This window comes from Aspergillus puulaauensis, chromosome 2 (genome assembly GCF_016861865.1).
Source record: "Aspergillus puulaauensis MK2 DNA, chromosome 2, nearly complete sequence".
Classification (NCBI taxonomy): Eukaryota; Fungi; Ascomycota; class Eurotiomycetes; order Eurotiales; family Aspergillaceae; genus Aspergillus; species Aspergillus puulaauensis.
The window spans coordinates 1996348-2011277 of record NC_054858.1 but is presented as its reverse complement, the minus strand read 5'-3'; the positions used below and the strand labels follow the sequence as shown (position 1 = coordinate 2011277).

At 50.8% G+C, this 14930-nt stretch overlaps 3 protein-coding genes across 3 annotated transcripts; all 3 read right to left on the bottom strand.

The window, feature by feature from the left end:
* Positions 1 to 261: 261 nt before the first annotated feature.
* Positions 262 to 1679, bottom strand: APUU_20830S (annexin; the record flags this gene model as incomplete). The annotated part of the gene is made up of 2 exons (XM_041699515.1): positions 262 to 1592; positions 1652 to 1679. The coding sequence occupies 2 exons, from the start codon at positions 1677 to 1679 to the stop codon at positions 262 to 264; spliced, it is 1359 nt and encodes a 452-aa protein (XP_041552592.1).
* A 1974-nt stretch (positions 1680 to 3653) lies between these two features.
* HHF1_2 (histone H4) lies at positions 3654 to 4183 on the bottom strand (the record flags this gene model as incomplete). The annotated part of the gene is made up of 2 exons (XM_041699514.1): positions 3654 to 3955; positions 4174 to 4183. The coding sequence occupies 2 exons, from the start codon at positions 4181 to 4183 to the stop codon at positions 3654 to 3656; spliced, it is 312 nt and encodes a 103-aa protein (XP_041552591.1).
* Positions 4184 to 5528: 1345 nt separating this feature from the next.
* Positions 5529 to 7574, bottom strand: APUU_20828S (protein phosphatase regulator GAC1; the record flags this gene model as incomplete). The annotated part of the gene is made up of 1 exon (XM_041699513.1): positions 5529 to 7574. The coding sequence occupies one exon, from the start codon at positions 7572 to 7574 to the stop codon at positions 5529 to 5531; it is 2046 nt and encodes a 681-aa protein (XP_041552590.1).
* Between the last annotated feature and the right edge of the window lie 7356 nt (positions 7575 to 14930).

Genomic DNA, 14930 nt, shown 5'->3' with positions numbered 1-14930 from the left:
TAATTGTAAGATTTCTTTAGGCGACGTAGGCAAAACTATTGAGGATGGCATATGTACTGGAAGTTGTTTGTTTTATGATCTTGCAGCCTTGGTATCATTATCATTATCTAAGAAAAAAAGACCGACTAGCTAACCGCCCAAAGCATCATCCATAGTAATGAGAATAATACAAAGTTAAAAATAAAGAAAACCTATCAAACATTAAAAAGAACGCAGAGATAAACAGAGAGAGAGAGAGAGAGAGAGAGAGAGAGAGAAGGATTACTCCAACAAACCAATCAACATTCTCTGGTAATCACCACTCGTCTCACCCTTCACCCGCTGCAGGAGATCCTGCTTGTACTTGTGCTTATACGCGGCCTTAACATTCGCAAGATGCTGGCGGTCCCAGTGAACACGGACAGCACGAACAACCAGTCTCTCATCCTTCGTCCCCATGCCTTTCATGCACTCTTCAAGGAGAACCGCGTCACGCATCGCAGGGTCCAACGCGGTCCGGAGTATATGTAGCAGTGCATCCTTCATGTGACCGGAGAACTCCTTCTCGATATGCCCTTCAAGCGAGGTATGGTAACGTTGCTGGAACGCGTGGCTGAGGGCTTTGAGTTCGTTGTTCGAACTGCGGGCGAAAATCGCGGAGACTTCGTCGGCGTTGTTGACCATGCGCGAGGCCGTGGCACTGTGGATGTGCTGTGCTTCGGACTGGAGGGCGGGGTAGTTCACCTGCTGTGTTTCGCTGTTGCGTGCGGCGCGCAGGACGTGGCTGAATAGGGTCTTTGTTTTGAAGGAGAGGTCTTCGTCGACGTCGCGTTCGATAGAGCGGTGGTAAATTTGGTTGTAGGTAGATTTGATGGCGTTGAGGTCGGCGTTTGAGCGGCCGAGGAGGACGTCGTTTAGGAGCCATTCCTTTGTACCCATGCCCTGGACTGCGTCGCGGGCGGATGCGGCGTCATGGTGGAGCGGACCGTCGATAATCGCGAGTAGACCCTGGCGGAGGTAGCTGCTGGTTTCGGATTTGACGTCCGCATAGAGATCACGGCGGATGTGGGAGGAATAGGTTGCGCGGACGGAGGCGACTTGGAGCGGGTCGAGTTTGCTGAGGACCTGGATGAGCGCTTTCTCGTCTGTTCCAAAGCCCTTCATGGCTTTGCGAAGCGCGTCGGCTTCACGGCGGAAGTCCCCATTGGCAGTTTGTCCGGGGACATACCCTGCGGAAGGAGGGGCAGAGGGAGGAGGACCGCCGTATCCTAGTTGGGGTCCTGGCCCGGGTGGGAAACTCTGGGGGTGTTGTGGAGGCTGGGGCGAGTGTGTTTGTGGTTGATAGCCACCCGGGTATCCGTACTGCTGCGGGGGAGCGGGTGGTTGTCCAGGATACCCCCCAGGCCCCTGAGGATATCCAGGGCCATTTGGTGGGTATGGTGCACCATATCCATGAGGAGGTCCAGAAGGTGGAGGTCCAGGTGGAGGTCCACCTTGAGGAGGATATGGCCCGGGAGCCGGGTAAGCCTGCTGATTGTGAGGAGGAGGAGGCGCGTTATACTGGCCCCCCGGCCCGGGTGGGTAATAACCCTGTTGAGGGGGTGGATATTGGGCTAACAGCACAAGAACGTTAGTTGCAATGGACCGCTATAGTTATGTGAGGAAAACTAACATTGTGGTGGATAATTATGGTACGACATTATTGCAATGAAAGAGAGTTGATAGATATGCGAAAGAAAGATGGAGGAGGGGTGAACTAAGTTTATTTATGCGAGATGGTTTACGAAGAGCTGATGACATCGCCCAGATCGGTCCCACAATAATGACGAACGGTTTTCCCCAATGTGGCTCTGCTCCACGGGACGACCAATCATAGCTGGAGGCTAGTGTGCTCAGCCTCGTGGTGGTAAGGCTGACTGTGGCTGTTGCACCGTTTGCCCCTCTGAGCAGGCCCAGGCCGATCACTTCAGGCAAATTCGCCGTCTTCCATTCTGTTGTACTTGCAGCCACAGGGGCTTCTTCCTGCGGAACTTCAGGGGTGCATTGGAAACAATTTACAGGATGAGCTGCTTGATTCAGCCTTGTCGGCTTCCAGGTCCGCGTGGGCGTTCCTGGTGCGGTGTTTGCTTGCCGAACCTTCTACCATGGTTCCCAGTGTGGCTATGCTCTTGTCCTGCAAACAAACGAACAGGCAAACAAATTTTGACATTGTTGAAGGAAGTGCTCCGTAATTTCCAACTAGCATTTAACGAATGCTTCTTATGTTTTATATACTTGGCAGCTAGTCTAGATGGGATTGGTCTGTGTCTGTCTGTGTCTGTGGCACTTTGTCATGGCATCCGCTGGCCACGGCCGGCATATGTTCATTACATTGAAAAGTTGTAGAGACAACAAAAACCAAAGAATATAAGTGATTATGGTCCAGGCGTCTTAGTATAGCCGTTTAATGCTCGCTCAAACATCTCCTGTGCAGCCCCGTGTTTCTTGTCTGTGGTAGATCCATGCTAGACTATAGAATCTATGCATGGCCGAGAAGTGGTCTAGCCCTTATGCCTTCTCTGTGGCGGCCAGCGAGCGCTGATGTAGCTCTTCTGCTTCGTCCAACTTTCCCTTGATATAATAGATATGAGTCAAGTTGGAGAACGCAATAGTTGTGAGTACATGTTCGGGACCCAGTGCTTTCATTTTGCCATCAAGTGCCTGACGGCATTTGCCAGGTCAAGCTTTGGAAGCGTAAATGGCTTCCCTAGCTCACACATATCCAGGCCACGGTATAGTCATCATGGGTACGACGAATCCTGGATGCCATGTTGACCAATTAACGAACGTTCGTGAAAAGTCAGCCCGTAAAAATAATTGAAATATCTCTAAGTAAAATAGAAAACCCCAGAAGCTGGAGCCAACAAAATAACGATTGACTGGGGAGCAAAAGGAGGCGCCTGTGGAATATCCATCCATTATACCACCAGGGCAGCACAGTATTTAAGCCTGCCCTGTAAGCGCCTGGAAGGCAATCCGGATGAGCTTAAGCTGGGGGTCACAAAACACCCAAACGATCTCCAGGAAATGGAGGTGCTTGGGTATCTTTGGGCCCGTCGTTTCTCCATGGGCTGGGAGCGTTTTACTTTTGGACCCAGTTAAAGGCCATGGCACGAAAATCCCAACGAACCCACTCCATCTTCATCTAAACTAGACTGGGATGATCGTTCTAGGTTGGAAGCTAGATTGCGCGCCTACCCGCCCTGAATCCTAGGTGGAAGGTCGCTCCTTCCTCTCGACGCGATTCGGAACCTAGGGCGATATCACCACGCCCGGCCAGATGAGGAAGGGACTATCTTCGTCCCTGGGGTTGCTAGGCTAGGAAGGCGGGTTAGCCACTGAATTCTACGATACTTGGTTTGTGCAACGGGGAAGGAGAAAAATATCGATTGCTAGTCAACCCGTCTAATCCATAACCTTGGCGTAGGCACAAGCCAACCAGATAAAAGAGTACTTTCTCCGTAAACATTCATCAAAAAAGAAGCCTGTAATACCGTTCCGAATCAATCCCGACCGACCAAAGAATAACACCCTTTCCAAACCCAATCAATTCCCATAGCCGAAGATAACACAAAATTTACGCGCGAGGTCGAACGTAGAGTAAAGAGAAGAAAATGTGGATTTGATTACTTGATCTAGCCACCGAAACCGTACAGAGTACGGCCCTGGCGCTTGAGGGCGTAGACGACGTCGAGAGAGGTGACGGTCTTGCGCTTGGCGTGCTCGGTGTAGGTGACGGCGTCACGAATAACGGACTCGAGGAAGGACTTGAGGACACCGCGGGTCTCTTCGTAGATCATGGCGGAGATACGCTTGACACCGCCACGGCGCGCGAGACGTCGAATAGCGGGCTTGGTGATACCCTGGATGTTGTCACGCAAGATCTTACGGTGACGCTTGGCGCCGCCCTTTCCGAGACCCTTACCACCCTTGCCACCTAAAGGCTATGTGTTAGTAGAAGCTCAAGAAATATATAAGATGATCGTAGCAACAGTGTGGTGTGCTGGAGGTGAGGTAGGGTTGGTGAGGCGTTATTGGCCTGAGGCAGGGTTGACGTCACGTGTTTTGAGTGCATCACGACCCGCGTCGACCAGCCAGCAGGAACAAGCCAGCAATAATAAGGGACACATGCAAGGAAAACACAGTATTACTTACGTCCAGACATTATGGAAAGATGTTAATGAGATGAATAAACTTGATAGGAAGATAAAAATCGATGGAAGATAGGGTTTTTTGATGGAGTGGTGGCGGAGAAAAGTCGAGATGAAGCTGTTGTAACGGGAAAGGAGGGGAAAAGAAAAAGAATCGATAAAAGGAACGGGAGAAAGGGGTTTAAATATGTGGGCGGAAGGCGACAGGTGATTTGGAGCGCGTTTTCCTTTGAGCGAATGACTAATAGCAGGAGGGTCGGTCGCAAGGAGTCCAAAAGCAACGTCAAGCGTTGATTGGCGGGTGGGGGTCGAGAAAATGGGAGTTATGAACGACTGCTTTCCTGGCGGTGTTTTGGGCGGATTTCTGATGTGGTGCGGGCGCGGCTGTTTGGAACGCGGGCGGGCGGAGTCTGCGGGACGGTCACGTGATGTTCCAGAACATCAACCCCACCACTATTCATACTCCACGACCATGTACTGCATAGAACATACTAGATAATCTACAGTGGAGATGATATTATCAGTCAAAAGAGTTGATTCAGGCCTGCTCGGCCTAGTAGCTTCAGTCGTTATGTGCGCTGGCATCCACCGCACCCGATATGATCCCAAAACTCCGTGAAATGAGTTGTAAATACAATTGAAGAACTGCGCATGCCCCCACAGAAGAAGAGAGGTGAAAAGAAAAAGGCAAAAGACAATGTGACCCCCTTCGACGCCATGCATATAATTCAAATCAGCAGACTAAAGTAACATGAAAAGGACAGGCTTTTGGGACTTGAAATGAGCCTCCTCAGATAATGCTTGCCGCGGAAAGATCTGGCTAGCCAAATTCATTCACAGCAGAATCAAAGCGAGCGAAAAAAAAAAAAAGAAAAAAAAAAAATTGAACAAAACAACGCACATAACATCGTAATCATGGAAAAATGAATCGTCCGGCGCAGTTGCGTTGGCTTCAGCTAGACATGGCGTGGACGTCTCAGATGCTGCAAGCCATCTCGTAAGTTATGAAATTAGGTAGAGAATACAATGGGCAGAAGACCTATGATCCCGCGGTTTATGGTGCATCGCAGAGGATCTAGCCAAATGCTGAGCAGAAATGGAAAACTCCGATGCGAAAAAAGAAAAGGCAAAACTCAAATCCGTGGAGTAGCTTTATCAGGGATGTTTCAGTGATAATACCAGAAAATATGGATGCAGCTGACCAAGGAAGAAAAAAGGCAACAACTTGGTTGGAGCAGATTTAAAGCACAAAGAATGTGCGCGAATAATATTGCTGTTTCAATGGTGGGCGATGGAACGGCGATGCACGGCAAATAAGACGACGATGACGCAAGGTTGTATGGTGGCGGAAATCATAGATTATCCGCTTATCAGGGCAGGTGTTTTAGTTTCATTCAAGAGACTTTCTTGCATAGGGTCAAAGTACTTGTATGAATATGTCGACGGGGGAGATGTTGGTAAGCTCCGAGACGCATCGGCAGAGCTTTCCTTCATCGTATAGTTCTTTGGCGGTGACGACGGTGGCGATGAACTGGCGGTTTGGCTTGCCCCTGAATCATTCGCTTTGAGTGGGAGATTCGGCTTTTGGGGAGAACCGAAGAAACAGTATCGATCCACAAGTTCCCTATACACCGAAGATTCACGGTTCGGCTTGTCTGATGTCATCGAAGAAGGCTTTTCGGGGCTCGGTTGAGAAAGTCGAGGCGCACGAGCTGATGGAGCCCGTGAATCAGACTGCGGCACAGGAGTTTCTGATTTTGCCCGGGCAGTCAACATAGTGCGATCAAGTTCTGGTTTTGTGCGCATGACAGCAGACAGGGATGATTCAAAATCATAGCGATTGCCGAAAACCTGGTGATGCTGTTTATCGCGGCGTAAGGGAACTGGCGCCTCAGGATCACGAGGCACATCGTCGTCGTCTTCAGGCTTTCCCTTTCGATCGTTCAGTGGAGGGCCGAATGATATGTAGCGATGCATGTCAGAAAAGTCTTTCAGAGACGAGGGCATTGAATGGGGTCGACTGCCAGACCCGGTAAAGCTTCGACTTCGAGGTAAGTTAATACGAGGACGCGGGCGAGGTATCTCCTCTGTTTTTGACTTCGCCTTCGGGATCTTTGTGAAATTGACTTGATAGTCCCTTACGCCGTTGTTATCCCAGTATTCCTGGCCGTTCACATTATATCTGATACAGACGAACATTGTTTTCTTATCCAGATTTGTCTGCTCGTCCAGTCTGATGTTAAACATGAACCGGTCGTATCCATCATGCAACTGCTTCTGTCGAGCATCATGGCTATACTCGGCGGTTACCTCCGAGGTAGTTCTCCAACCATCAAATGTGAAACGGGCAGCAACATGCTTTTCGAAAGCAAGGTTAGCAACTACCACCAAACCAACCAAAGAGTGCTTGTCGGTTGACAGGAACAGTCGTTCTAGGCGAACACGTTGGTTCGTCTCTGGAGACAATTTATGAGGAAAGTTCGACAGCCGAAGCCCCCATTCAAAAGCCGCAGGCTCCGATGATTTGATATGAAATGGGTACTCCGTTTCACCATCCATGTCCTCCACGGGTGACGAGCCAGCACTGACGGCCTGGGGCTTGTCAAGCTGCAGGAAATGGCGGATATGTTCCAACTGGGCATCAAAATGAACCGCCTTCGCGTACGTAGGAGTCCCAGGCATGCTAGACGGCCGCCGACGAGCCGAGGGTGGACGTAACGCTGGCCTTACAAGCTCACCGGACTTTTTGCGCACCATCGGAGATTTTGGTTCGGGCTCATCCCGATCACTGTCCTCCGGGGAGCTTGTCAGAGCTTCCTCCTGCTTTCGAGTGACTGCGTTTTCGACAAACGACCGAGAATGGGCGACCATGCGATTATCCCTCGCCATACAAGAACGCACAGGCTTCCCCGCAGCAGCGGCACCGCCCTCCCCACTTGCTGTTGAAGGTATGTCCAGCTGTCTATCAGGAGATGAGGCCCGCCTTTGTTCGATTGACCTAACAGCAGCCTCCAATTCTTCCAGTTGAAGCACATCCCTCGACCGAGTAGTTGACTCCTCATCGCTCGAGTTCTGTGTCGATTCCGGAGGCGAAAGCAGGGCTCCGGGGGGGATCGGGCCTTCATTCACAGGTGAAGGCGATTGCCGAACACTGGCATAAGTGTCGGCATTCCGGTTGTGCTCATGGCCATTGTCCGGCGCTGGAAATATGAACGTCTTGCTGTTGGATGGGGATCGTCGGTGTCGACGGACATAAGAGGCAGAGGAGTATGACGGGGGCAGGTTTAGGTTGCCTGCATGAGGGTTGGCCACGGTGGGTGAGCTTGGAGACGGAGGAGTGCTCAGATCGGAGTGTTCAATGTGCTGTGTAGAAGGCGACGTCTTCAACGGCGCAGTGTATGGCATCCGGTCGGCCTTTTGCAGAGAACACAAGAAGTGGGCGAACAGAATGACGAAATAAGCAGCGAGGAGAGGAGGATCACTTTTCGTTGGTATGTCGAGGGAAAGTAGGGGATGATTAAGAAATCAATAGGGGCGAGACGGTATGTCTTTAAACGAGCCCTTATCCTTTGGAGTCAGCAGGAGTATTATATAAAGAAAAAAGGTTGCACGGCACGACGAACGGGTGGGCGGCAGATTCACAAAAAGCTCACAAATGTACAAGCAGGGTTCAGACAAAAAGACGTGAAGCAGCATCCAAAGATAGTGTGGTATGATGGGGCTGTGAAGCTCTCCAGTAGGTAGTTCACGGCAAGACCTCAATGGAGCGGCGAGATTTGGTGGGTAGAAGCGAACGAGACAGGAAGGCGCAACGGACGACAGGGCCTCTTGACTCTGGATAGACCAGGATAGGCAGGCAGTTGGATAAACCGGGGTGCCACAATACAGCGCCCGTCACACCATGCAGGCAGGAAAAGGCAGGAGGAAGTGAAGCTCAGGAAGAGGGGAAAGTAACCGGTGCAACCGTTCTACCGGCAAAGCGCAGGTAACAACGCTGCAATCAGATGGTCCATACCTTGTATATGCGACATCAAAGCCCAGGATGGCGAAGGCTGAGGCGGGAAGCAGCGGAAGAGACAAGGAACGAAGCGAAGAGCAAGGAAGCGACAAAGAATATTAAAGTAAGGGGGTGAGCGATGACGGGATTGATAAGGACCCAAAAATCAAGGAAGAGGGGATAGAGAAGGATTCTAGCTCATGGAGTGGAGAGGGGGAAAGAAGAAGGGCGTTTCGCCGTGGTGAAGGATATATAGTTCGAGGAGGGCGAGAAGGCCAGAGGTAATATTAATAGAGAGGATTAAGGGTAGGATCAGTCTCAGTCTACAAGGAATTGAATAATGGAATAATCGTCATTTTCTGGATGAATGGGGCAGTATCAGGACTAAACCTGCCAGTCACCTCCTGCTGGACCCGCCCGGCCAGAGCTGCATGCACGCACTGGCGCTGCACTACAACTGCAACTGATATTGATAAGGCGGACCCGGAGAGGATCTGACCGGAGGCAAGAAATAATTGGGAAAATTTCACCCTCCAAGCTCGGGAGGGGCAAATATCCCACACCATCGCTGCCATGCTCCATGGTCGCATTGGCCTCATGGCAGCAAATTTTCAATTCATGGTTCAGAGGGCGCTAACTAACTTTGCGGCTTTCTTTGATCTTACCGTGGTCTCGCTGAGTCTTTGCCAGGCAGTCGACTAAGACTTCCTTTTGGTCCCGTCTCTTGCCGCCGCACCCGGGCCAGGCAGGAAAGCTGGTAGGAGTCTCAGAGATCACAACGATTGTGCTATGATTACTCTGATGACGAGAGCTTGTCACCACCAGTAATTTACGGCAACTGGTATTTATACTAGCCAACTTAAAATAGGCGATCGAACGGTCTGGGACTGTGGGACGATCCCCCATGAAGCCATTCAAGCCCCCAGCGCTGCGACCCAGTGGATCAGAGCTGGTATCGCTGTCCCACCCTTGTATGATTTCGCCTCCCGATCGCACGATTTCACTGCACAAGCTGCACGTTGGCCTGAGACGAAAACTTTGATATACTCCTTTTTGACTTTCCTTGTCCGAGACGAATCTCCTCGGAGCATTCGCCATTCGCCGGCCTCACGATTGGCAAGCTGACTCCTGGTCCTAGCAACCTGAGATCTTCGGCGGTGAACCCCAGAGAGGCTTCTCCACTTACCAAAGAGAAAAAGAAAAAAAAAAACATGCTAAGATAAACTTTTCAAGTTGCAACGACTCTGCCTGTCTGCGTTTCCTCAACCCGCACATGGGCGGCCTGTTGGGAATCTAAGACGACTGACGCGAGCCACCACACGAAACTCGGTGATCTTCAAGCTGCGTCTCCGGAGTTTTCTGGCTGGTCCACTCGCAATGCATGTCTGGAAAGACTGAAGAACACTAACTGTGTCCGGCCTAGAACCCCGGAGTCTAAACCCACAGTGGCCAGGAATCAAGGCAGGTGCGCATTCCTCCGGTTTCTTGTTCCAAGTTTTTTTTTGTCTCACGTCGTCGTTAGACTGCTTTTTTGCTTTTTTACATTTCCGCCGCTCCCTTCAGGAAAAATAACTGGGAATAGCATCATCTTGCAATCGGCTTTGCTGATAACAGTTCGCAAGGCCCTCGAATAATGCAACCCCGCGAAACATGGATCACACACCAGAAAAGTTCTGATTGATAGGAGATAATCTGATCCATGGAAAAGATCCGGTATCTGTCTCCTCTCCTCGCGTCCCCTCCCCCTTCTTTCCTTCTCCCCCCGAACCGACCGAGTCCCTGGGGTCTGGACACTCGAGGATTCTTGAGCAGTCATCATGACAGGAGGGTCAGTGTTGAGATAACCGTGGACAGTCGTTTGTTCTCCACCCCTGGCCCACTAGCACCCCTCCTCAACAACAGACTAGAGGCATCCAGGCCTTCTTCCTTAGCGCCTCCCCATCCAACCACACGCTGCCCACGGGGGTGGTGAGGCGAACACATCTTGCTTTTGGTTATTTATTTATTTATCTTCTTCTCATGTCATCTTTTGGGTCCTCAGTTGCGATGACTGTTAGAGATATATAAAACACCTTCAAGTCAGAATGACAGGCCCATTTTGATACCCTGAGAGAGATGGATATTGCCGGTCCGGACGTAGCAAAGCTCGAAATGAAAACCCCAGGTTCCTGCCTCAGCTTCCTGCACCAACTGATAGTCAATGCACAGCCGTCGAGACTGAAGGCTCGAGGGTCGAGAACCGTCGTTAACTCGAAAAAGAGTGTTGGACCCCATTCACAACCGCTACTATGAGCGGCCCTAGTATACTCCGCTCCTTTTGATGCATACACGGCTCTGAGGCAGGAATGGGGTTTCTGGAGTCGGTGGGCCACCACTCCATACTGATCAGCATTTCCCCCACTGTGCTACTATTTCTTAGTCGCAGACAGCGAGGCATGTGGACGACCACGTCTTCGGCGCTATGGGGGGCATGTAAAGGGCGGCATTGATTTTTATGAATTGAATTTACCCCAGGTCACGATTGTACCAAAATCTAAACAACAGGACTCGGTTGGATGAAGTTTCCGCGGGTGCAAGAACTTTATCTATTCCTTCTGTACCACAGTTTCACGTTATGAAATTCAATTGCCCGGTCGGCATATATATCGTCGTCGATCTTGCTCCGATATGAGATCAGGAACGCTGGTGAGCTGGAAAGAGGATATTGATATAAGGGGCGACCTTCCTTGGAAACTGCAATGTGTGACGTCATGGCCTACTGACACATTCGGGCTTCATTCCACGACTCCGGAGTCCAGTTCAGTTCTGCGCTCCCGTCCGGGAACTCCCTTTCACTCATCACCACATATCCATGATGTCTGCACAGACCATCAACAATGATAGGATTAGGGAATTACACCGCTGCTAACCAATTATCACAATTGATTGACGGCGAAGAAGTTGTGCATCCCCTCTTGGCTTCTGACCGGACAATCTATATGGCTGCAGACCGGTTCCGGCGCATCGGTGATTCGCTGCAGAGGATCACAGGAACCTCCGACTTGGGGAAGGTTTACCAATACCTGCCGACCGTGAACATGGAGTGTAGTCACGTCTGATTCCTTCCTCATTAATCTGTAAGGGCAGCAATGGCGTTGTTCACTCTCTTCCTACCTAGATCGAGACGGTTGCCCTACACCCTCAACCCCAGTGCTGTCTGCACCGTCTATTCTGGCCCTCGTTCGCTTGGATATGTTGTGTAACATGAGTCGAGCACCTTCCTCCCTGTTCCCTGTGGAAGAATTGGACATACTCTGGACGTAGTCGAAACATATGACAATAAAACCGGTGCATGCAAGTATGATACGAGTGCTCTTCAATTCAATTGCACCATTCCCTTCCGGAATTCGGAGGACGGATGGGCATCGAAAATCACTGAGGGCATGGCTCGAGCTCTCTTACAAGATTACAGAGTACATTGTCACAATATTGAATAATGGCAACCAAGGACCCTGGCGCTTGTCCACCCAGGCAATTTCACTCCAGGCTCTGTTGCTCGGCCATTTCCGGCTGAGTGATGGGTAGTATTTCCTCTGGATAGTAGCACAGCGCCATGGTTTGCCACTCACTATTCGATTTGCTAATAATATTGGTATTTAATTCTGTTCATCAAAGCTATATGGACCCACCGTTAGTATCTGTTGCTGTGAGAGAACTGTTTCCCAAATAAGGCCCAGCGCCGACCTCACGGTTGAGTGGAAAACGGCCATTATCATTACGGGTTTCTCTGTGTTTTGATCGACCCATCCATCGTTGATATTGGCTGAGGTGTCTGTGGAAAAGTCTTAGGCCAATTAGCACCCTTGTGCCAGTCGCCGAGTCCAAAGAAACAGGGAACCTGGCAAGCCTCTCATCGAGCTCCCTTCTTTCTAACCTCTTAATACCGGTGTTATTGCATCAGCTACTGGCGCCCCGGCTATCTTGGCCCCAGTTGAATACAGTATTGTTTATATGGAAAGCGCTATTTTGCTGCTCAGATTCTTACGACTAGAACAGAGGCCAAGCAGGTCCACTGTCTTCTAGCAGAGAGGATAAGCAACCCCAATGGCGTGCAAAAGATCAACATGGATCGCCAGTAAATCCTTTTGAGGACCACGCAGTCCAGAGTGGAAAGATGAGGGGCAGACTACCCCCTTGAAACTCATTCCCCTTCAATCTGAGCGCCCTCGCAGCGCTCTGACATGGATCCCTGTCATCTCGATTCTCTGCGCTGTCAAGGCCCATCTCCTGACACCCTCAACAAGCACAAGATACACAGGAGTGAGTCGTCGATACTCCAGGCACTAATCTTTTACTTTTATCCCGGTTGTTTCGCCTGTCGAAAGTATTGAGCTCCCGAAAGGTTCACCGGCGATGATTTGTGCGTCAGTGCTCTGAGATCGACATAGCGGCGACGGTCGAGCCCTCCATTCGGTTTACCTTTTTGAGCCCTCCCTCCAAAGTCTGGTAGATTCTTTATCATAATCCAACTACTGTGTTTAGCTTTTTCTTTGAAGAAGCGGTCAGTTTGCCTTTGCATGGTCAGGAGGCTATTCACGAGCTCTCGGGGGTTTGTCTGTCGAAAGCCGAATGAATAGGAAGTCATGCAGTGTTCGACAGAGGTAGTATCGAGTGAACAGACGTCAACCAGCGTTGCTCCATACCGGAGATGAATCTCTGACTAGGAAGGCCCGTCCCGGCTAGATCTGCTTGGATTATTGCAGATTTGACGGTGTTTTCTTCGGTCGTTTCCCGATTATGGGCCCGTTGCGCCCCCATGGGGACTGTGCTCTAGGAGTCTTGCATGCATTGGTGTCTCTCGTCCCTTATCAGCAGACGACACAATTCTCCGCTTCTTTACATGGAGCGACGTACTCCGGAATAGCACACTAACCTTTCGACTCCATCAAAACTCTTTGATCCACCTGCCCTTGGGCGGTTAAGTTGCGTATCCCCGCAATGGTCGGAGCAAGGACCCTCTACGCCCAGAGGACTCCATAATGGATTTGTATTGAGGCCGACGGTATAAGCCGCAACCGGGACAAATAGATGTCCGCCTCAGGGACTCCGACCGCCAGTATTCCTATCATACTTTGCAGAATGGCGCTCTAAGACACCTAGTTTGGAACAAAGTTCGGCTTCTATGCAAAGAATCTGCAGGCTCTCGGGCAATCAAGCACCGTCTGACCAGCTGACTACTTGGCCACCGGGCACGGAACTGCGGGAAACAGAGCGACTGTTCCAGGAGGTATTGCGACTTTCGGACTCGGTACCTGGGGCGAGCGAGGCCCTAGAATTAAAATCTATCAATTGCACCCTAGTACGCCATGGCGCCTGCCGTACAATTAATGGCCCAATGGGCGGCTTCGCATCGCCCAGACATCGCGAGGTGACAATGACAAGCCACTAGATGTCTGTCCAGACCACGCCAGGCCGTGCAGTGCTGTTGATGGCGCATTTCGTGGTGGGGCTCGAAGCTTACGGGCTTATTTTAGTGTCGCGAACTGACATTTTATCTGCAGCCACACAGCCCTCAGAGGCCAAAGCTCGATAACGGCGCTGTTTCAACGCAAGAGCTCAAGACGCTTTGTATGTAATCACATACCCACGGACCCAAAATTCATCGAGAGAGGTTTCAGAGCTCGATGAGACCTCCGCCGCAGCTTCGACGAGTAAGAGTGTGGTTTGAAGCATCACTTTGAATTATCCCTGACGATAATAAACGTATGCTCATCGAGGATCAACCGGATCATCGTCCTGCGACGCATTGCAAATCGAACCAATATGCCTTAGGTATACTATTGGACTGCCACTTGCCACCCCGCCTTCGCAATTGAATGCCTCGTGCACTGCTGCTGCGCTGCAATATCAAAATTCTCCGACCTTCAACCTCTGACCTACCCTTGTGCAATATCTCGAGTCTCTTATGTCTAGCCTTCCCTCCCAAACTCTGGGTGCCTCCCCTAAACTTTATTATCCGAGAAGCCCCCATTCACTTTGGCGCTTAATGCCCCCCTAAAAAAACACGAGTGCCACCGCCACCAGAATGTCTCTTGCTAAACGAATGCTCTGGCTGGCTGGAGCTCGAAGCCATCGGTAGTGCCGGATGGAAGACGCGACACACAGATCCGAGCGCGATCAACCCCTCCACCCAAGCATGCATCGTTTTCCATGGCCTCAAGCCTAGACGTGGCGAGGCACCTGTCATAACAACATCCCTGGTCGAGACTCAACATGGTCAGTTCAGCTAACTTACCATCTTGTGAATAGCCTCCCGGCCGAGACTCAGTGGACAATACAAAAGTTGGAGAATCGTATGAGGCGCGGGCGGGGTGCATACTTTCCCTGTAGGGTTTACCTCAGTTTGATACAAAGAGGCTTTGCTATACCCATGGAAGTTTATAGATGGCTTGCGGGGTAGAGAACGGCCGACAGCACATCAGCCTACGTCTCATCGACCGATGAGCTCGAGCGGAGAGCTTTGGGGTCTGTGATTCCTATACAAAAGTACTGTATTGCCTCCACCCAACTGCGTGCCATTTTTCGCTCCGGAAAATGACTTCCTCGCGACTGAGGGACCGGTGAATGAACTCCTCGCTATAGTTTGTCGAGACATGCCCCGTGTCGAGGAGCGCAAGAGAACAATGGAGAGGCCATTGTCCTCTATTTTACCTCAGATACGAAAGGTGTAGCTAGCTGTCCAGCCAAAAGTCTCCCTTTGCTCCTCCTTTGCACTTGCAGGATGT